Source organism: Rhea americana, unplaced genomic scaffold (genome assembly GCF_003343005.1).
Source record: "Rhea americana isolate MKP2758 unplaced genomic scaffold, rheAme1 scaffold_162, whole genome shotgun sequence".
Classification (NCBI taxonomy): Eukaryota; Metazoa; Chordata; class Aves; order Rheiformes; family Rheidae; genus Rhea; species Rhea americana.
In genome coordinates, this window is record NW_028185728.1 from 1,698,908 (window position 1) to 1,723,069 (window position 24,162).

General features: G+C 40.2%; 1 protein-coding gene across 1 annotated transcript in view; it reads right to left on the reverse strand.

The window, feature by feature from the left end:
• NOTCH2 (notch receptor 2) overlaps positions 1–24,162 on the reverse strand; it is an 86,581-nt gene that overhangs the window by 43,400 nt on the left and 19,019 nt on the right. The window contains exons 5-7 of the mRNA XM_085300280.1: positions 17,552–17,674; positions 1,884–2,117; positions 918–1,073 (exon numbers count right to left, since the gene is read on the reverse strand). Of these exons, the coding sequence (XP_085156406.1) occupies positions 918–1,073; positions 1,884–2,117; positions 17,552–17,674 (513 nt within the window). The remainder of the gene's footprint in view (positions 1–917; positions 1,074–1,883; positions 2,118–17,551; positions 17,675–24,162) is intronic.

Below are 24,162 nucleotides of genomic sequence, written 5' to 3' on the forward strand. Positions count from 1 at the left end.
GAAAAGGCTACCATCATTACCAATGGACCTAAGGAGCAATTCTGGTCCACATTGCTAAAAACAGTTCTTAAGGGGGACAGTGTCAAGCGACACGGATCAGAGAATTAAYGCTGCTTTGAAGGCCTCATCTCTAGGTTATCTTTAACATTTACTTCGCTCTTGATGCTAWCAAGATGTTACCAAGATCAGAAAACTACCAAAGTAGTCCTTTTAGCGTTTTCAGAAACGAACTGCACTCTTGCCCAAGACAGAACGAAGAACAAAATTCACAGAAATGCTTCCGCTCCTTCCCCCCGATGCTTCTTCGAGGCCTGGTAAGGTATTACCTTCACAAAGCACGCTCTATAAACATAAACTAACACACACATAACTTCAAGGAAACGTGCAAGAGTCCAGCTAATCCCCAACACAATGGAATACGAAAATACAGCAGAACTAGAGCTTTAAAGGCCCAGATGGTCGCCAGTCTGTAAAGGCAGACAAAAGACTCAGTCATGTTTTGGCTGTTTCATATCCTTTACACATTTATATCAAGAGAGAAGCTGCAATAGCTCCTACATGAACTGAGGACTGTAGTGTACAACAGAACTAACCAAGTRTCAGTTTAATTATGGAAGTTGTTTACGTGCACTCCTAGCATAGAGCTAAAGCTCTATCATACAATGAAAAATGGTTAAGTTTATCTCACTGCTTTTCAAATTTCACAGGCTGACARTTCACACACAGACAGTTCCTCTGACTCAGCCCTTTGTCTCACATCTGATTGCAAGGCTCAAAACTCAACTGAAGACACTGAAATGGAAGGCAGAGAACTGGGGAGAAGTGTCATTTATGTTAAAAAGCTATGACAAAATGTGTATTCCTATCCCTCAATTCGTTTATAAAGCAAACRATCCCAAACAGCAAACGAAACTCACCCATTGCACACTCATCCACGTCCTCAGTGCAGTCTGCTCCCTTATGGCCTTGAGGACAAGTGCAGATATAATGACCGTTCACAGGATTAGTATCACACAGAGCACCCTTCTGGCATGGATTGCTAACGCACGCATCATCCAAGTGGCACAGAAGACCTAGAGAAGCACACAAGAGTTCATTCAAAACAGTGAGATACAGCAGGCAGACTGCATGTTACAAAATCAAATTCTACTCCTTCAAATAGATGTAGAGACCCCCACAGCTGGAAGTGTGAGTTGTTTCTCGTAGGCTTCAACAGACAGACTGCCAAAGAAATTTCACCACGCACTTGTAAAACATTACTAAATACAGATTCTATGATTTCAAAGGTGTCTCCAGCACTTCTGGAACTCTCCAATGGCTTACTGTTACCAAAACCTCCCTTTGGGAGCAGTTAACTAGCTCTTCTCTCCAACTAGCATGATAATTCCTCTGATAGCTGAAAATATAGGTGTGCATGAAGCTCTCTTTCTTAGTTCAGATAAACACACCACTTATGTTTCAAGCAGTAGCTGGGAGACCTTAATCCTTTTACCCACCCTACAGTAGGAACTTTTCCATTATGCCATTAAGGGCATCCGCACCTGTGCAAAAATATCCGAATTCACTTTCTAYGCTTTTGAGTACAGTTATTGTAAATGGCACACAACAGCTCATCTCTACCTGTAACTTCTCAAAAACAGGCCCTGCTAAGCACTGGAAAAACATCTACCTTCCCAGCAATAAAAATTGTTATAATTTTTTCTACTAGCTCAATATAAACACTTTTTTTTTCTTAGCTACACAGGTGTAAGAAGTCTTTGCTCACCAACAGTATGCATTAACATTTAAAATAAGCACATCACTTTAAACAATGCACCAATTTCAGAGCTATGATGTTTTATCTTTCCAAAAGTGATAGAGCTACACAGATTTTCCATCCTTACCTGCCTTTCCCTCCGGACAAATGCACGAAAAAGAAGCCACTCGATCAATGCAAGTAGATCCATTAGCACAGGAGGCAGTGAAGCAATCATCAATGTTCTTACTGCAGTCGTCCCCACTCCAGCCATTGACACAGACGCAGGCATACCCGCCGTTGTGGTTGGTGCAGGTACCTCCATTCTGACAAGCATTTGGCTGGAGCTGACACTCATCAACATCTTCAGTGCAAAACTGACCTGWTGCACAGAGAGGCAGCAAGTTTAATGAAAGTCCAGTCACTCAGATACAAGAAAATTCTTACCAAGAAACACCAAAATCCACTTCCTAATTCCAGGATATTCTCGGTCAAGCATAAGCCTGAARATTTCCATGAACATTGTTGTGAGCTTAGACAAAAAAGAACCGGCATCCATGTGTGACCCTAAATAGGATGCTGAACTGCAAATAACTTTGAAAGAGTGCACTGCTAGAGCCAGAAGAAGGCCTGCAGAGTACAAAGATACATCTGTGATGATTTCAGAACCAGAATGAAGGAAGCCCTGCCTGCAGAGCAGCCAGAGTGACTAAGAGTACAGAGCACAGCCTCACAAGAGAAACACRGCCAGCAGGGAAATAACTCGTCTAAAAACTTTTTTCCTATACAACTATGCAATGCATATTACTTGCTGAAATATTACTTGATGAGGCAGAACAGAATTCTTGAGGCTCTTCTACCTAAAATAGTCATTTTCTTATCCTCACATATTTCTGCAATCAAAAATAGCTTGCTTTTTTAAAACAAAAACAAAAAACAAACACACACCCCAGCCCGCCAAGTCCTTTTTAGAATGAATAACTGCTTTCCCTTATTTTTTTTTTTTTTAACAGCTGGTGATATTGAAGGGAGGGAACCAAAAGCACGCTGCTTCCGAGAGGTTTAAGGGAAAGGGCCCCTAGACCATCAAGTATGATCAACCAAAGTCGGTTTCACAGCACAGTGAATTTCACAGGCAGATTTGTGTTCCTAACATATTTATTCATCCAAATAGGCGTCTCTTCTTGATTTGACAACAAGATCTGGAAAACCTACCACCTGCATCAATAGTTTGTTTCAGCAGTTATTCATCATCCCTATTTAAACTGCATGGTTTACTATTTTAAGCTGAAATTGTTCGGCTTAAGTTTGAAGTGATTCATTCTTACTTTGAATTTCTCCAACAGGCTAAAAATAATGGCTTAGCACCAGCTAGTTTCTTCCCAGGGTGGTATATGCACACACATGTGCGAACATGAAGTACAGTTCACTCTCTTCTTTTTGATAAACTRTTTCTTCCCTTCTCGTTACATTAAGGACTCCAATTCTGAAATCTCTTCCTTTTATTTTTAAACTTCCTTATAACTTACTGCTTTTCAACATCCTTCCTAAAGTGATGATAGGATGTACACAGCACTAAAGGAAGTTCCCTTATCTGAGAATAAAACTAGATTTGATTTGACCCCTCTCCTCCTTTATTTATTTATTTATTTTTAGAAGTTGACACCATCCCCTCCTTCAGTAGCCTGCAGCTGCTTTCCATTATTTTGGCCAAGACTGCTTTAAGTAAGTAATTGCTATTACTAAGATCCTCCCRTTCATCATCTTCAGCTATTGTATCAGCTGCACACTGATATTTCCCTGGAATTTCCCCAGTATTCCAAGAATAAGAAGTTCAAGARCAGGTTATCGATCTTCCCTGTCAAGTCTCCTGGGGTACAGTGTATCCAGGTTTGCCAATTCAAAAATACTAGATGCTTTTTAGTATTAACCTCATTTATGAATGGCCTGGAAATTATGATGCTAGTACACAAACATACGCTTTATTTTGATTTTAGAGAACTAAAATCTTTATTGCTGGCAAAAATGTAAAAACCTCTAAGCCTCAACCATCTGCATCTACTACAGCCAAGCCATGGTTCCTATTTCTTTTGTTCCCAAAGCACTTTAAGAAGTCTTAGCCTTTGATCCTGCCAGCCCTGCATTTTTCCTCTCAGTGGCAAAAGACAACAAAAAATAATCAAGTTACACAGCTGCACTTTGTTTTGTGCAAGTGTTGTGTAGTCTCCCTCCAAAAGCACTACTTCAAAACCAGGATTTTATCACTTGGGGGAAAAAAAAGAGGGGAGGGAGAAATTTAATAATAATTTAATATAAAGCAATATGAAAATAACAAAACATTTAATAGCAGCAATAATAATGGTAAAGTTTTCAGAATGAAACCCYACACCTAGTTACTTAGTAAAACAGTTGGGGGCAAAATATAACACCAAAGGAACGTCACACTTATCTGCAAAACGTAAGTCCCTTTATTATAAGAACCAAAACAATGCATGTGTCATAACAGAAGTCATGTGTTCATTAGCTTTCACCGTTAGCAAATCCATTAGCTTATCGGTAACCAAACCGAAGCGAGTCACTTATCTCAGACTGGTGCCTAACAGTTGTGCGTATCACAGAACTCATCAACACAAGCGACTTCCTTCCAAAAAAAAAAAAAAGGCATCAAGGCATTATTTGATTACAAAAGTTATTTTCCTCTTATTCTTGGAGGGGRCCCAAGCCAGATCAAAGCACGTACGCTCTGACCAACGCGTGCTCAGCGCGGGACTGTTCTGCAGAAACATTCTCGCAGCATCTGCATCCTCTTTTTGATTGCAGCCAATTTTAATTTGATACCATGAAACCGAAGAGCCCTGAAGCTGCTGTAGCGCTCCGGGCTGCTGTGACTTTCTCAAAATCACTCACCTCGCGACTGGCCAAGAACATCGTTAGCAAAGGTGGGCAAACTACTTCCTCGCATAAACTTTTTGGATTTGTTACTAACTTTCCATTGCAAGCGTCACCAGCAATACTTTGAGATTGGTTTTATTTCCTATCATCCATACAGCACCAAGTGCAGCAGAGTGGCATGCTTGCAATAACCCTGTTTTAACTGCACATCTACTGCTTATTTCTTTCTCTCCACAGTTAAAGATCAAAATAAGCTTTTAAAGGTATACCAGTATCTCCACAAGAGGGGAGAAGCATAAGGTTTGAAGTCCTACGAGCAATTCAACTGCATTTCAAGAACATAACACATTGGAGCACCTTAAATTTGATTTTTCATTCAGCTCTTCATTCAGATTTATAATGGTCCTCTTGTAGCTACTAGATGAATCATATTTAGGTTTAACTACAAACATGAATCAAACAGCCCCATCGTAATGCAGTTTTTTTAAAAAGCAAAGAAAATTCAGTTCATGATATGGGAGGCATAAATGAGCAATTTACTATTGCATTTTACGACTGAATATTTTAATGAGAAAAATTTGTTCATTATTGAAGTTAAAATTGAAATCCAGATTCAAATACGTTCTGGGTAAAAATATAATGATCAAAAACAGCATAAGGCCAGCAGAGCATGTCAATCTAACTACGTTTTTAAGTACTTAATCACAGGACCACTATTTTTGAAAGATTTTGGAATTACATTTTAAAATACTTCARGTCTCAGACTAAAATCCAAGAGACTGGAATTTTTTTTAAAACAGAACTGCTGAACTCCTGAGCATACAAAACAATTTCAATTTCACTGAAATTGTTGAGCCTTTAATGATGAATTGAGTGGCTTAGAAACGTATTCTGTAGTCCAAAAGCTTAAARTGGAGGAAAAAATAAATTTTTTATAAACCTTGAGGTTGTTTATGTAGTGTTTTTAAACCCTAGGTATTAACACTATGGGATTAATGCTCAATTCGTAATTCTTCACCACAGTTTTTTTCTTTCAAAAGTAGCATATAGCTATAAATAGTTTCTAAGACTACCCTTCCTCGAAGYAGCATTGCCACTTAATTCTCTTAGTAGGAGTAAGAGATGGCCACAAACTCCCATTCCCAGGGCTACCCAGCCCTCAGGAAGGATTTCATCTCCTTGCACCAACGAGAGGGAGCGATGAGTATTTTGGGCAGGTGCTGCAAAGAGACTTGGCACTTTTCTGCTCAGCAATCTAGGTCTTCAATATGGTGTCTGTCCTGCGAGTTTCTTGAATGACGTTTCCACAGCGGASACAAAAGGCCCTTTCATCGTATTGCGTAAAAAGGGGATTTAACTCCAGGCTTCGCTGTGAATATTCTGCGCAAGCTTTCTCTCTGCCTCTTTACTTAGATTTAAATCAAGCGAGACAGAAAGATCTCTGAAACAGTTTACTTAAGGGATGCAGCTTGGTTTAATCGTAACTGAATCCAGTACATTTATTTGTAGATCTGCACTTGATAAGTTTGTTYGCTGCCTGCTAAGAGTTTTAGGAAGAACCAAGTCTTTCATTCACAGGGCTGAGATTCAACTTCCAAGCGCAAATTCCACTGCGAATTGTACAGTCTAACACTCTTCATAATCCTAGTTTTCCAAAAGCCACAAACAAGCATTTCATCKGAATGTTAATTCATTTAGCTGACAGTTTCTGTAGGTGTCTATTTGTGTTCTTGCTACTTTCGCAACATTTCTATTAGAAATACAATTAAGTACAGTGTGAACTAGTGAAGTATGTCTTTACACAATGCTTCAAGTGTAAATACACTAATTACATAATATTTAAATGGAAATGTAGAAACACATACATAAAGCATGACAAGAAAGGAAGCACAAATTACTCCAAGAAGCTAATACAAATCTAACTTGACCTTGATATTTGCAGAGCCTGGGAAATCAGCAAAATGCAGACTCAGGTTCAAAGTGACCTTGTACAGTGTAAACAGCTAGTCAGTGCGGTATTTCAAAATTGAAAATCAGAAGTAGAAAAAGGGAACAACCTTCAACTCAGTGCTTTTTGCCCACTATGAATCTAACTGACTTCCTGTGCGCTTCCCCTCGGGGAAGCCATAAGGAATACAATGCCTATTTGCTGCTACGGTGGGAGCCAGCAGGAGACCYGCTGTAGGTGGCACATGATGCAGTGGTCCAAAGCCCCTCAGTCAGCTCTACGAGCCAGCCTGCACTGATGAGAAACAGCACATCCCATCTCCCAGAGCTCTTTACACTGATTTGCCAAGGTAATGAAAACTGTGCAYAGAACAAGTGCAATCACACTCTGAAAGAGCACAGCATGAGCTTAAGGCAAACAAGAAACCCAAACAGTCACACTGGGAAGCAGCAACAGATGCCTCCAAAAGCTCATCCTACTGAACCTACAGTCTTTGTATAAATTCCAATTCCAAGACAGRAAACTGCACTGATCCTACTGCCGAATGCTGGAGCTTTAATTAGTCCTGTAGAGATCCTGGTCTTTGGCAGGACAGACTTTCCATAAAGGAGAAACTATTCTTGGTCTCTTAACAGCTCTCCAATGGGAAAGGCTGCTGCTGTTCACCTGCACAGCTGSAGTACCAGAGGCCAAATGCTCTGGGAGAGCAGATCTCCTATGCAATTTAAGCACTAAAAATATCTACTAGGAAAAAGGATGCAGATATCTTGTTGTGTCTGAAAAATCTGTTCCTTCAAAACTGAGCTGTAGGGAGATGTTGGTGTCCACTTCTCTCAAAACCAAGAACACCACATCACTGGACTTAGACCGAACTRTAAGTCAGAATTTCTTAGAAGTTTAGTGGTACTGGGAGAGAACAGGATAATGCAACACGGATCCAACACAGATCCTTGTGGTCCTAAAAGACCAAGYGGCTGAGGAGCAGCAGACTGCAGGACAGCCCTTACGGCGTCATCCTCCCAGCACCTTGCAAGCAGCTGAGCATCTCTCTGGCACTTGCATTCCTTCACACAAGCCAAATCTCACTGGGAAATCTGGGAAATTATAATGCAGTAGATCTAGAGAGAAACTCTCTGAAAGAGTGATTTAACTTGGAACAAAGTATTCCAAAGATCATTATAAGGTTTTTAAATCAGCTCAGTGTAGCTAAAGAAAGGCTGCGTCTCATTAAAGCTGTTTATGCTTTTTTTCCAAGTTTCAAAGACTTTGTTACAAGGTRAAAGCCACCTTATCGAGACTCAAGAAATGACTAAGAGATAAGAAATAGCATTTATGTAAATGGCCAATTTTAGTTATGGTAGAAGGTTAATAGTGGAACACCTCAAGGGATCATACCAAYTCCCCTCTAACCACCTTTATACATGTCCGGGATACTGGCTGGCAGACTGCATCTGTTAAAGAAAAATGTTTCTCTGTCCCATTCTTTCTGSTAACCCACAGGAAAGGTCGGTGTTGCCCGAGTAACCCAAAGCATGTTGGTCAACAGGGTCAAAGATCAGCTGATTCAAGCTGCTATGCAAGCCTCCTCAGTAAATGGAAAAGCATAGAGAAGAAGAATTAAAACAACAGGCCTTCTAGTAAAATGTAAGAAATACTTTAATTTCTATGTTTCTGAACTATGTATTTGTAAAATCAAAATCATCAATAAAACCCCATATTCATTCACCTTTAACCAACAGAATCATTCCTACTCCTTGAAAAAACTAAGTTATAATTAAAAAATACATACATGCACAGGAACATTTAATTGATAGTCTGAAAAGAGATGAACAGTAGGCAGTGATATCTCTAACACAGTAATATTTATGTTAACCAAGAGGAAGCCAGGGAATTTCAAGTAGACTCATCTAAGAGAGGTTACTGGGCAGCGCAACAGCAGAGGAGGTTTGATGTGATAAATGCCAAGTAATCACAAGTGTAAACAAGACTTCTTGTACAAATTTTAGGTCAGACACTCCTCAAAGAACAACTTTAGCTTGCCTGGAACAATTCACTGGGGATCTCTGCTCAACTCAGTTTTAACCAAGAAAACAAATATTCGCTGACAAGACATCTGACTGCAAGGAGGAGTAAGTAATGCAAATTTTGTTGTGTAATAGCAATGGCATAGCTTCAATGTGGAATACACCTCGCAGCATTCAAGCCACCAACTTAATAAAAAAACATCGAAATGGGGGTACAGGAGAAGTTCAGAGTCCAATAGACTGATGAAGAAGAGAACTCCTAAGAGACTAATAAAGCAAATACTACCCACAAAAGGAGAAAGATATTACAGTACAAGCATAATACAAAAGGTACTGCAGGGAAGATACAGCACATGGCAAGGTATACAAAAGAAAATATTTGATCATTTATATAATTAGCTTTACTGACCCAGGGAATCATCAAAAGCAATAAACCTTCAAACTTCTCTAAAAGAGGTGACACCTTTATACAACAAGAATGCCCAGAGCAATAAACAAGTAACGCTGAGAAAAAGCACAAAGATTAAAAAAAAAAAGCACTCTAAAAAAGCACTCGGTTTTGATACAATCTACTTAAAATGAGTTGAGACCTTGAGGGTGCTGTCAATCCCTCATCAATGTATGACGGCAGTTCTCAAACYCCTTCAAGATGAAAAGCTCACACTGCTCATCTAAGGAGAGAGGTGACTGCTCGGCAGACCAGAGATTTCCACAGCTTGCTAACGCCCACGCTGCACCTAACGGAGAACTTGCCTACTCTCTCTGGGAACCCAAGCTTAGGGAGTGATGAATGCRGCATTCAGATCACATTCAGACTGCAGACCCTCCAAGCCATCTCGGTAACTCCCTGTGGGGAATTCTGATGAACAGGACTGCTACTGCCAGCCTCTGGGACGGCTGCAGACACACAGAGGAATCCAACCGACTACACCGTTCACCTGCAAAAGGCCTCCCCAGCTGCATGTGTGTTTAGTAAAGCTCTTCCCTGCTTAAGTACTACAGTAGTTTCTCCTGAAAAGGGACTGGGGCCAAATATTTTCTCCTTTGTAGAAGCTTTCTGGAAAAAATGAAAGGGATCACAGCCCTCAAGAGTGTTCCTTTTCCCAAGGTGCCACGCTATCTTTTTTCCATTCAAAATACACAGCTATGAAGCAGCAAAGCACAGGCAAGCATTCCTAAAGTTCTTTTTGTTCAGCTGTTTTTTTTTAAACATCTGCTATCTTGAGCAATGTCAAAGGCTATCCAAGTTACCATAATATTTAAAAATATATTATAGAATTTGAACAACTGAAGAAGAATCTATAGAATCGCAGCAAGTATAGTTAAAAAAAAAAAAACACAACTGCGGTCATTTCAAGCTAAGATGACGAGGGAAAGGGCTTAATTTCAAAATCGCACTATGAAGCATGTAGTAGAATAAAGTCATTTACTAGGGATTTTACAGCCTCCAAACACAAAATTTTGTACTCAAGAATACTGCCCTAAATCATTTCACAGACTACAGGGTAAGAAGGCTCTGCAGAAGTACTATCACTAATGAACACAATAAAACTCATGAAAAATTCCAACTGATGCAACAATGATAAACTAGCTTAACATGGTGGTGCCAGATGAAGTGGCTGGGGACAGCAGCAGTATGGAGAAGTCAAAMGAATTGTAAGTCACCACAATTTACTCTCCATCTTGCCCTTCTATTTATGTCCTCTAGAAAACCAAGTAAACCAGGGAAATAGGTAACTAGTGAAAAGGTCTGAAAAGCAAAACAAAACAGCTGGAGCTTAAACTTAAAACAAAAGCATCATATTCTCAAGCTAGCTCAACAATGCATCTTTAATAATTATCCAAAGACAAATCACCTCATTCTAAGTATGAGGAAACGATAGACACTGCCAGGAAAAAAAGAAGTCAGACACAGATATAACAACTGTTACCTATTAGTCTGGTCTCACAGCACATATCCACCAACCCAGACTCACAAGAGAGCAGTCTGGTCTGCTTTGTCTTAGAGCCAAGCACATGCAAAATGTTCTGAAACATCAAGACAGCCCATCAAGAGATTATTTGGCACATTTGACCTCAAAGAGTATTTCCTAGTCTGGAATGTTACCGCACGCACAATGGAAGAGGCAGCAGTGCGGTCTAAACTGAATGCTGTCGTGCTGTCATCAGACCAATTCAAYCTTTATAAAGTTTTTTTTTTGTTTGTTTGTTTGGGTTTTTTTACAGCTACCTCCTAATCGAGGCTTGTTACTGGGAAGTGCAAAACAGAATTCAGACTGGATAAAGCACTAACTACTGGCATCATTTTTAAGGCCCATGAAATGAATCTGCTCGGCATGCTGCTAGGAAGAAGTATCACAAGAGAAACAAACAGCACCCAGGATGAAACCTGGTTAAATCAGATGCTTCAAATCATTTGCACGCTCAAACTTAGAGCAGCCAGCTTTGGAGCCTGCCATGTGCTCCCTTCTCCCTTTGTATCTGCCAATTCATACATGAAGGAAGAAAAAGAATCATAATCCCTCTTGGCTTCTTTCCGAGAGCTACGTCTCTTGGAGATACTACTGTAGAGATAGCAAACCACTGGCCAACTTGTCGAGCTTGGCACAGACAGATCTGAGCTAGTACCAAAAAAGAAAAAAAGCTATAATGCTTTTTAATATAAATTTGGACGGGCACCAGAAAGTCTATCACCACCACACAACCAGGAAAGATGACTGCACTTCTTGCAGGAATCTGACCCAGCCTCCACATACCCAAACATAAGGACTGCTCTTTGCGCTCGATGTAAGCACATGCCAACTAGAATAAGTAAAGAGTGCAAGCCCAAGAGCACTCCCTGGCAGACGATAGTATTTTCTATTAAGCAGGAAGGAAATACATTCTGTCATTTAAGCAACTGGCACATTAAATACTTCAAGATTTGAGATCAATGTTCTTTACTGTCAGATTCAGTTCCACTGTATTTCAAGCCTCTAAGTATTCTAGCAAAGAAGTATTGTTTTTAACATTAAATTAGTATGATTTGTTACTGTGTCTTTTCTGATACAGAAGCTAGTAGAGAAAAAGATACAGAAGCAGGTATTTGGCATAGAGAGCCTAACAAAAGGGGGGTGGAAGGGAGAGGGAGTGGGGGAGAGAACACACAAAATACCAGAGCCTACGATCTTACATAAAAATGTTAAACATTAGCCTTTTGATGTTTATCCTCCCTTATAAGCAGTGAAAATTCACGTCTGCCAGAGTTTAAGGCCTGGATTTTCAAAGAAAACGAAGGTAGGGAGCAAATCTCACTCTAATTAAATAGGAATTGAACCCTTAACTCCCCCCCCATTGAAAATTCCTGCCTAAAGCCCTGCAGAAAAAGTAACCCTTGTGCTTGTGTTCAAGAGCATATGACCAAGCTACCAGTCATTTTAATTAAAAAGCACTGCCCTCCTGCTTGAAGAGTTTTTTTTTTTTTTTTTTTTTCTTTCCTCAAGACAAACATTTGCTTCTTAAGCTTGCTTCCAACACTGGAGTTATTTGGTGGAGTCAGCTGTTAGCACAGTGTGCTTCTCTCGAGACAAAAAAAAAAAAGTCTCCTAGATTTTAACAATATACACAGATCACGAGAGCCTTCTCAGCCCAAAGCAAAGCCTGAACAAACACAACTGCCATGGGAGCCTCACTTTCTCAACCACAGGCGTGGAAACRAAAGGAAGCAAGGAGGCCAAGCCAACAACTGAAGCAATGTAATGTAGTTCTTCCAAAAAAATCATCTCGGCACAGACATCGCGTGTGGCCCCAAACCCAAAGGCTCATCCCGATGCTGCACTTCAGGAGCAAACTGTGCAAAACTCAATGCAGGATATAAATCATAGCAAGTTCTGTTCTGCTCCACTCCGGTCAAATGCAGATTCATGATGATCCTCTGAACTATAGCAAACTTTGCACAGCTAAGTAGGAGACCTTCTCAGCTAAGTAAAATAAATGCATTTACAGTATTTTTGTAGTGTTGATTAGCTTAGTACTCAAACTCTAAAGTCACCTTCACAAAACGCTTTCTAGGTTAGATTAACAGAGCAAACAGGTGCGCTTTAAAGAGAGCCTGGTTTCTTCGTATGAACTGTAGTGTGGGACGACTGAGCAGCCTTTAAACCCTCAGGTGGTTTCGCTCCATCTTGTGGAAGGACAGCCTAAGAGCTCACGCGCTCACACTGCCTCGATCCACGGCTCTGCACTCCCCTTGCTTCTGCGTATCAGCTCACTCACGAGACCTCACTGTGAGCCATTTTAATTTCTGATCCCAGGCAAAGGGGGGAGAGAAAAAAAAAGCAGCTGAACACTAGTTGTTTTTTCCCTAGATTAGTGAATTTAAGTGGCTCACTCCAACAAATACCAGAGTCAGCTCAGAGGAAAGGGAAAGGTGGCCAGAAGCAGGGAGCCACTAGGTCRGTTTAACCACCTGCAGAACTGCAGTGTTAGGCAAAGCTTTCACATCATGCAGATGTTAGCCAGGATATTTGGCTACTTTTGACTCAGATCACACTAAAAGGCACAAAATTCTCTGTCCTATCAGGTACAGAAGAATAAAGAATAAGGATGTTTTTACAAAAGCATCCTTAACTACTTCAAAGGAAAGAAAAAGTGAGTTTCAACACATGTGCAGCACAGATAGTCACTTGAAACAACACAAGGAATGCTGGTCAAAAATAACAACCACCACCACCACCACCAGCTAACGATCAGCAACAGAGAATATTTGGGGAAGAGCTTCCCCAAAACATGCCCAAAAGATTACCTTGCCAGCTACAAACTCCGGAGGTTGACAATCATTAGAATTACAAGAAACATGAGAACTTGGGAGGTTACAAAATCGTATTAGTGACAACAGGAACTCCTGGTCATTGAAAGGTAAGATTTTATCTTTCTGAAAAGAAGCAGGAAAGGAGAAAGAAGGAACACACTGCAACAAAAAGGGAGCAGCCATCTCTGTTAAAGAAGCAGGAAATGAGGCTGAAAGCAAATCGTCTCAAAAGCTGGATTCTAGTACCAAGCAGAAAAAAATGTGTGCTTACRTGCTCCGGTCTACCACCTGTCTGGAAATCACTGCAGGCAGCTGGTTAGCAAAAGGAATTGTGACAGATTCTGTTTCAGTAAAGGATGCTCTGAYACTGCTTTACACAAAACTGTGCTTCACTGGATAGAATACAGCTTACCGATTTCTTAGCAAGGAATGGGACTGGTTTCTGTATGCTATGAAGCACAAATTATGTTAACAAACATGCTAAATTGTCATTCACAACACAAAGACTATATCAAAACTAAAACTGCAGARAGCCCTATTTGAACTTTTTCAGGATTACTTGAAAAATACCTGTTAGAAAGACTGCAGAAGAACTGTTACAAACACTGCATATCTATGTAGTGAAAGTATTTTTGCAAGATTTAACAATCTTTTGCTTTTAAACACATGGGTGTGGGCCCTTCTCTCTCTCTCTCAAAAAAGAAAAAAAGAAAGAAAAAAGAAAGAAAGAAAAAAAAAGAAGTGCCACCCAGTGTCCTCTAAAGTCAAGGTCTCAGCTGAGGCTTTTGATTTTCTGAAGTGCTGACTCTCCCACAGTTCCATACTGTTGCAATATAAGCAGTCACCCGGACAGATTCCAAAAATGTTGTTTGTTCACTCCTCCTTTCTTCTCTTACCTTAGAGATGATTTACAGTGTTACAAGCCATGTTTTTGTGAAGGATGAACCTGCACTTATACATTTCCTTATTGCTGAGTAACTCTCTTACTGTAGTTTCTTTGCTCCTAGCAAAATCAGCAGTAGTTTAATTTTGAAGAGTCTCATCTCTCCTTAAACTATTCTAACCTACTTTCCCCCTTTCTGTGCCCTGCCTCAGTTAGACATAGACAATGCTATTACTCAGACATCTCTTACCACATATTGCCTCCCTGTTTAAATGCTATGAGCAGTCCCATTCTGCTTGCTCTTGCACATTTGAGGTGCCAGCATAACTAGCATGCATGTCTCATATTACTCTGGGTTACACCTCTTCACCCTACTGCCAAGCTGAAGATGGACTATTATCCTGCATGTTCTTGGTCTCTTACAGAAAGCACAGGAAAGAGCCTGAAACCCATCCAGAGAAACAAATTTCTTTTAAGGAAAGCTACTGAGATGACCAAAGCGGGTCRCAACTGGGGTGATCTGCAGGACTACATTAAAAACAAGAGACATTTGAGTGACTTACAAGACAGTTGCCCACTCATACTATATGACTGTACTCACTCTGAAGCTGGACAGGATTTGGGGGCATCATGGGACATCATCAGCTGCCCACACATTCATTAGCAAAAGGAAACTTACAGACATTATAAACAAATTCTTGCAGGCCAGTTGGCCAAAAGGCTTTCAAGCAGAACTACACAGAGAAAACCCCAAATATAGTCCTCCATTGCCACTGTTTGCCTTCAGCCTCCAAATCAGAGGAGCAGAAGTGCTGAGGTATGGTTATTSCTAAGACATCCTGTGGACTTGGGCACAGAGCTACTGCCCTGCATACTTCAGATAAAACAAAGTATATGCAGAGATGACATGAAAACACATGGCTACTTCCTAAGATACTCATGTTTTAATTTGAAAGCCAAAACTGAAATTGCTCATTTTAGACAAGGTCATTCAACTCCCTCAAAACTCCAATGGTTCGTAGTTCAACCAGGCAAGCTGCTATTACTGAAACAGTGAGATCAATTTCAGCTCCAAAGTGACCTGGTTCTTGAAGTTTAGAAAACCAATGACCTGAAGAGGTCATTAACTGAAACCACCGCTTCAGTCATAATGTTAACTTCACCATAAAGGATGGGAAATCTCAGAAAACCCATTCCATTAAATTGTTCTGGAAAGCTATGAGGACGTAAGTCTGTGGTAGTTCCTCTCTCTTTTCAGGATTTCACAGGAAAGAAGCACTCTTCACACACACAAGATCTGCTGGAGAGCCCACATGCAAAAAAGGAAGATGGCACAAGACTGGGCCACAACATGGATCTAATGATTTTTCCCAATGCTGGTCAGTTAGGGGTCATAAGGCAGTTCCCACTTCTGAACCCCAACTGCACTGCAATGAGCTTCAGCCTTTAATTGAAGAGAAAGTCTACCACAAAGCCAAACAGAATCAGTCTACTGCCACTGAGCCCTCAGCCACGTGAGCTGCAGAAGTCGTGTCCCTCATTGACAGCAACCATCTTGTAAACCGAGCTAAGTTTATGATACCTTGGCAAAGCAAATCAACTCCTTTTATGCTTTAAACTCATGCTGCAGAACACTCACGATCCATCACATCCTTTATGCTTCAGAGAGAATCCAGGGATTAGCTTACAACAGATAGAAGCTAGAAGTCCTAAAACTGTTTTTAACTTGTGCAGCRTGGAACAAGATTTTTGGGGTCACTGAAGGGTTGTCTGCTCCTCGTCCACGCTCTCTTGCTTTGTTTTCCTTTGCAGTTTTCACTTTCTGCAAACCTTAAGCTCATGTAGACAGAGAAACAGTAGAGAGGAAAGGGCGCTTGCTCATCAAGGGCAGAACTAATTTTCTCCTACTTACACAAAGTTTCARAGAGCTATGCAAGCAGTGATGCATTACATTCTTTTATGTGGTTTTAAATTCATTTAAGAATATATAGATTTTTGAAGTTAATGAGAGGGGGGTTTTTGTTTGTCTGTTTTTAAACAGGCCTCCTTCACAGTTAATGAGAACTGTTTTCTCGTAAGAATGATGCTCTGAGGAAAAAGCTAGAATAATATGATGAAACCTCTGGCCTTCAGCAGTCAAACTCCTCACATTAAAATTGTCTGAGCTACCAACCACTAGAGATGTTCAGGTTTAAAACATTATTATCTAGATACAGAGTAAAATGTGTTCAAGGTTCTCCAGAATGTGAAAAAGTAGTTCAGTGTCAGTTCCCCCAAAACATCCCAAATTAGTAAATAAGAGGAAAAATGAAGTTAAGTTTATACCTCGGTTTGCCAGCTTTAAGGCTATGTCTTCTCCTATGATTCTGAAAGAAGGGCAAAATTATACTTAACTGAAACAGTGTGCCAGCTACGAATGACTAGCATGACTCAAAAAAAAAAAAAAAAAAAAAAAAAAAAAAGGCGCCAACCTAGAACAGCCAAAAAAACAAAAAAAACCCAAACCAGAGGTATTTGTTTATTTTTGAGGCATGGAGACATTTTGTGACTGAAGATGACACTGAGTTTCCTGTAAACTGCTTCTTCACATCAAGCACATTGCTTTCTTGAAATTCACACTTTTTTTCCACATAGACTCAGTGTAAAGGAGACTCATTTATGAGGCAAAAGTAACTTTGCCAGTCAGAGAACTCCAGTTAAAAGGCCAGATGCAGCAGAAAAATAAGCTTCCCATACACACCCTTTCTTTTTCTTCCCTCCCATTCTCCTAGCTATGTTATTCTATATCTGTCTGGTTTTGCTGCACTGTTACCATCATCTACATGAGGATTATTATTCCAGGTGAAAAATAATGCAAATGTATCAGCAAAGCACCTCTAATGCATGCACCTATAGCAGCAAAGCCATGCTCTGTACTTCTGTAAAATATCCATCTTCCCATACAAAGCAACCTATACAAGCAGAAGTGCAGTTCTGACAGTCGCACTGCCTTGCAGTTCACAAATCATACTACGTGTCTGTCTGTCATAACCATGCCCACATAAGCCCGTAATACTGGCTAGCGCAGTGGGAAACTGCCCTGTGTTGTAGTGACTTTGATGTGAACAATCTTCTAAGAGCTTCACTGATATCTACCCCTTGGACTGCACAACACAGTATAGATACGAGTTTCACCCAGGCACTTGCAGTTGTGCTGTTTACTGGGTGAAGGCCAGAAGTTCTGCAATATGGTCCCAAAAGTTAGGTCAGCTCATACAAGAGCATTTTCCATGGTACATACCTGTCCACTGTGGCGGGCAGCGGCAATTGTATGTGTTCACACCATCTACACATATACCACCATTTTGGCAATTATGGTTTGGGCAGTCATCAACGTTCCGTTCACAGATGGTTCCCTCGAAACCTAGAAAACAAAAATCAGGAGATTGAAACAGGCTTTCAAATCTCCTTAAAGAGAATTAATTCTTTACATAGTTTTTTCCTCCATTTCTAATTGTCATGTTAACCTAATCCTGATAAACTTCAGCATAGCAAGGTGACCAGTGACTTGGYAAAATGCCTTTGCATTATCAAATGTGCAGTCAGATTACATGGTTAAAATTCTAGTGCTCTGGATAGGAAATGACCAACCACTTTTTCACCAATATAAAGACATCGGGTTTCTTAATTTTTAAACCTAAGTGAATAATAAGCATTGTCATKCAACGTAAACAAAGTGAAGACCAAGAGATTTAGTTGACTAGGAGATAAACTTGCTGCTGTCCAACCACCAGTRGCAAGAACACCATCCAGAAATAGTTCTCCCTATGGTAAAAAAGTGCCTGGTCTTCATTTCACGAACATCTCAGAATTGTTCAYATGCTTTGGCTATGTCAAAGTAAAATCTTTTATGCTTTGAAAATGAGTGTTCAAATTCCTGATAGGGTCCTGTTTGGTGTTTGACAAGTCAGTCAATCAACAAATCAGCACGCATGTTATGTGGTTAATGCTTATAAAYTTAGTTTATGAGAGAGAGTTATCAGTACTCCATCTTCCCCTAGATTTCCCCTCTGGTTTACCTCGTGCTTCATTAAATAACCTTGCCATTTCTGTCGAATTAGAAAGCTATTTATCAAAGTACAAGTGGATGCATATTAACGTGGATGAAGTAAATAATTCCAGAACATAGAGATTAATTTAAAACATCAGCTTTTCCTCTTCATCACTTTGGAATGCAACATTTACATGACACATGCCTTTCATCTCAAACTCTGTCTTTAACCGCCCTCTACTTTTAACGCCCATTGCAGATAGTTCCCTAACATCTGCATCAAGTCACACAGACCCTCTGAGCAACATCTGGTCCCAGAGAGATCCCATTATGCAGCAGAAGAGGTTGAGCCTGAAAAGCTCTGAAGCAACTTCTCCAGACTATGGCCATTCTAAAGAGACTTGAAAAGATCCATATCAGTTCCCATCTCAAACTCTCAAACTTCTCCAACACTACAAGTAAGAGTCAGAAGGGAAGAGGAGCACTGTTCCTTAATCATATCAAGTGCTATACGACCCACAAGCAAGGAAGCACAGCTTCAACATGACTTCTGTTAAAAGAGAGACCTGTAACATTACCCTCTTCCTTCAAAGCCCTTCCCACCTTCACTCAAGGTCCTGCAGATTTCATGCCAGTAGGGAAGGCAAAAATGAGGAAGAAATGTAACAAGCTTGATCTGAAGCCAACTCATCACAGAAACACATTCCTGGYAAAGAGCTACCAAAGAGTGACAATCAAAGAACACAGTTAACACCAGATCATTATATTTAAAACAGTACAAAGCTAACAAACATGACCAAAGGCTCGGCCATGTAACACAAAAATGGAGTGTCCTATCAAGCTGTTTTTGAGCTTAAAGAGAATCATCCCACATTCCAGTCATGTCAGCAACATGATCAACATAGAAATGCACCCAGAACGATGAGCYCAAATGGTTTAAGTTCCTGTCATCTCAGATCGAGCAATAGGAAGGCCTATTCTATTTTCTAGTAAGTACTTAGTAACAGGCATTTATTTAAAACCACCTCATTGCACTGCAAGTTTAGTTTGTCCCAATGATTCTGAGTAATATTACAGAATGAAAGTCATTGCACTAGTAGAATGTCATCAAGCTATTACACATTTTTTTACATTTTCACCAGCCAGACTAAAGTCTAACAGCTGGTCCTCAAGTATCTCATGCAAATACATAGCTTCATGTACTCCACCTCAAAATTCCACCCCAAAAGCAAGATAATACCACAGAAAAGAAACAAAAGTAGTTGTAGCAGGGGGATGTAGTAAAATTCAGGAGTAGCAACACGTAGCCAAGCATGCTTAGTCAAAAGATATCTGCAAAGGAAAGGAATCAGGAAGGGTTAAAATTTTGACAATGACATTATTTGAGTGTACAGCTGAAGAAAATGCAGGTTTCCTTTTTGGTAACTTCCCGACTGCCAAATTCCTTTCATTTTTTTCTTGCTCTGAAGAAAAACTCTGGCTTTGTTTCAGAACATCTAGAAGTTTTAAAGGCATGGTCTTTTTTAATGTTTGTTTCAAGCCGGATACACACCACAATATTGTGATCTGATTACTTTGTAAATAAAGTTGTCCTAAGGAAGTTTAAATTTAAATCAGTCCTTTTGAGTTATGGCTGTTTGAACCAATGCATCTACGTCTGAGCATTACAAGCGCAAAGTTGCTCTAAGACATGTGAGCAGTATCCAGTATTTTTCATAAACTGGGTGTGTGGATCCAATTTTGCAGTTACATAATCTGAGACTTTTCCAGAAGGCCAAGGAGTTCACGGTTTTGATGGGTTTGGGCACCTGATAGTTTCCTGCTTCCTCCATGCTGGGACTGACGTGTTCTCCTCTGCTTTCCCACTCTGCCTGCGAGAGAACAGCTTGCAGTACACACCCTGAATTTTGCTCTGCATCTCCAAGCACAGAAAATTGAGGAATGAGACCCCAAGAGGCAACGGGTTCCCATAGTTAATGGCATATTCCTTCTTCTCTAGTACACAAAGAGGGATGAAAGTAGAAGAGTTTACTCTTACATCATCTGATATTTCCAGCCCATTCCATAGCAGCATATACAGCTTCCTCCAAATTTTTAAAGAATTTCCTTAGCCTTACTTGGGCCTACATATCAAAAAGCGAGTCTGCACCTCAGACTTTCTCGAGAACCGATTAGGTGTGTGGGCAGAAAGTTACACCCGAACAAAAATCCCAAGTTATTGCCAAATTTAGGGATTGCTGACTAGAAATCAGGCACCTCAACACAAAGTACTAATGCTGACCACATCATTTTAATGCACAGATAAATTTCTGAATACGAGGTGCCTTGTGGTAGTTGTCTGCATGCAACCTGGACAGCTAAGCTTCTTGAAATAGGTGCAAGACAGGCTGCTTAATGGTAAGTTAAGCTATCTCCTGCTGAGCGGAAACACACGCACACGGATTGGCACCACAAAATTGATGCAGCCATGCAGTTCCTCATACCCAACCGTAAGCAGTTCACGTTTCAAAATCCCAGTAAGCGGGGTCATCCCCGCTAACATCCAGTGCTAGCATCACCCACGACATAACACCTCTAACTCGGCAGGCCCTCCAGGCCACGTTTGCGATGCTCACTTCACCGCGGGCAGCAGCTCGACTCCGCGCTCTGGAACGCCGTGAGGTTACTTCCTCTTTCCAGGAAGTGTTCCAGTTCCCATAAACAGTCTATTCGAGTTTGACAGATAGTTTCCTGAACAAGCTCTTGGAATTCCCTAGGGTTCTTATCTTAGTTAATGGGTAATTATTTTGATGGATAACAATGAATAATCACTTTCCCAGCTAAGAACTTCCTCTATTGACTTGTTTAACATTCCATTGAGGGTTAGCTGCCAAAAGAGCTCCTTTTTTGTCAAATATTTGTAACTATGAGCTCATTTTTAAATATAAAGGAGTTAATACTACAGGTTACACCTCCTTCACAAAAGTATTTATTACTACAACTATCTATTATGATTCACCAAACGTGCTTCTTACTTGTCTACAATCTTAATTTATTTAAAATCATAAAGCCCAAAGGAAAAGTATAATTATGGTAGATAGAACAAGTTACCTTTCACACAGACAGAATATAAAGAGTAAAAATAATTTTTCGGTTATACTTGCCACTAAATTCTGACATATGCCAATTCACATGTCTAAGTTATCTAATGCAAGATTTGGTTCATGTAAACCCACAACTGAAATGGGAACCTGAGAACTGAAGAAATATCAGCTCGACTACACTGTACATAAACAGTAGTTGTACTATAGAAAATGCTGTTGTTACATGTGTAACTCCATGAATTCCCCCTGCCTTATTTTCAAGCTCTCACTTACAATAAATGAAAAATCACTTAAAGTAAAAGCAGCTTTGTTCTAGTTTAAGTGTGAGCATAATGATTTCAGCAGTTTCCATTACTGGTGAAAAGGATCCACATAAGGAGAATGTCTACTATTAATAGAAAAAAACTTAAGTATTTCCASTGGAAGGTCAGCCACTAACCAAATCAGAAGAGATTAGAGCAGAACATCTACAGGAAACTCAAATCCATTTCAGGGCGAGTTCAGGAGTAATTATGATGCTTAAATTGCTAATTGGGCATAATCCATTTCTTCTAAGCAGCACCACAGGTCACAAGATGCAATCAAAAACCACCCAAGCAGTTCAAGAAGTTACTACCTTTTGCCTCTACCACCATAATGCTGAGCTATGGTAACATCTTAAGACAGTCCAGAAAAAAGGGCTAGAGCAATTCCATTTATAGTCACAGTATCATCGGCATTGCTCCAATACAGAGAGGGAATCTGAAGAGAAATTCATAACCCATGGTCTTGGCACTCTCTTCCACATGAGCAGGATTTGTTCACATCTTCCTGGCATGTGACAGGCCACTACTCTTCTCTATTGACTTCTCCTTCCCAGACTATCCCTTCCCAACACTGCAGAAATTTCATGGTACACACTTGACTGTAAGAGAGAAGAAATGGCTGGGTGCCTTCCCCTTATCAAATAGGTTAGTGTAAGCATTTTGGCTTCTCCAATCTCTCCCTTTTTCGGTGTTTTTCATATGACTACTTTTAAAAATAAAGTTAGCAAAACACGGCCATTTCTGTATTTCCTGTATTTAAGTTGAAGGCTCTCAAAGCAGCATTAACTCACCCACATTTTCACGTTGTGTAACAAGTCTAAAAAAGCAGCTAATAATCCAAAATGTGTGTGAGCAGTGTGGGTGTGTAACTGTTACTATAGTAATCTCTTTTTCATTTCCTGACCATAGCTTAGCCAGCCCACACACTTGTCTAAGGGAAATGTGCTCCTACCCAGTCTTGCATCCCTATAAAAGTCACTAATGCAAACTGTACTATCAATCTTACAGGATAAAGTCCTTTATACTTCATCATCCTCCCACCACACTGCTTCTGCAGGATATGTTAAATACTTTATACTAGCTAAATAGATTCGAATTTAAGAAAATTCTGAATTTCAGTGGTGGAACTAGTCAAGTCTTTTAATCCAGAAATACCCAGGTTACCGTTTCCTTTCAAGAACACGCAAAATGGAAAAAGCAGTAAGTTCTCTGAAAGCAACAACTAGTTAGGATATGAAGTTTCCCAAGACTCTGTGTGTTCAAGCATTGTTTCTTCAAGCATAGCTAGAAACAGTTGCTTTCACACAAAAGATGAGACAGCTTTCTATTTTAAGATCAACTTTCTTAAATTCTTCAAAGTCACATGTTTGCTCAGACTACCCTGAAATTTATTGTGCAGATACCAGCTAAGGTTAGCAATGTGCATTAAAGGTCACTTGAGGCAGCACTTCAATACAAAGGTCTCCTAGAAGAAAGTATTTCTCACAAGTTGAGCTCTAAATACTCTTCCTCCACATACCTAGGATTCTAGATAACCTCCAAGAGAATCCAGTCTCTCAACATTCATCCTAAACAGTATAAGGCAACTACATCTTTCATATAAATAATAACAAAACTTAAGGGAAGAGAGTTTAGTTTTCTAGATTACCACACACTACATGTCCATGTGCCAGACTGCAATACGCTTAAGTAGGAAATCTAGTCAAAAGAATTTCCAAACAATCATTTTCCCATGGGTTGAATCACTCAGTGAAAAACCTCATCCTCTAAAAATCCTGGAAGGAGAGGAGCAATGTAGGATGAGCCCATCAGGGTCCCAACCAGATGAGATCTGGTCATTTGTAGAGATAGGTGCCCTTGGCAAGTAGAGCCCAGCTTGACACACAAATCCAATACAGCACATGATCCTGAGTCAGAATGTCATCTCTGATGTGGATGAACTCAGAGCAGACAAAGCTATCAGAGAACAAGCAGCCATAACTTACCTGAAAGTATCACAAGACAGTAAAGATGTGGTGAGTTGGGAATAATACCTCATAAGATTTGAGGGAATGGGAGAGGAAAAAGAAGCAAACAAGAACTAATGTTTTAGGGATAAAGACTCAAATCTACATGACAGTTCTTACCTATTTGATTATGTGAGTCCTTGCCCCTAACTGAGGTCCTAAGAAGTCTCGTTACCTATCTATGATCTAACCAATCCCATCAYCTTCAATCTTTCAATCTTATGGGGTGGGGGCCCTGGTGACAAGGGATGCAGAGAAGGCAGAATTACTGAATGCCTTCTTTGCTTCAGTCTTCACTGCTAAGGGCAGCCCTCATGAATCCCAGAGSCTGGACATGAGGGAGAAAATCTGGAGAAAGGAGGCCATTCCTTTGGTTGAGGAGGATAGGATTAGAGACCTTCTCGGCAGGCTAGACATCCACAAATCCATGGGCCCATATGGGATGCACCCACTGGTACTGAGGGAGC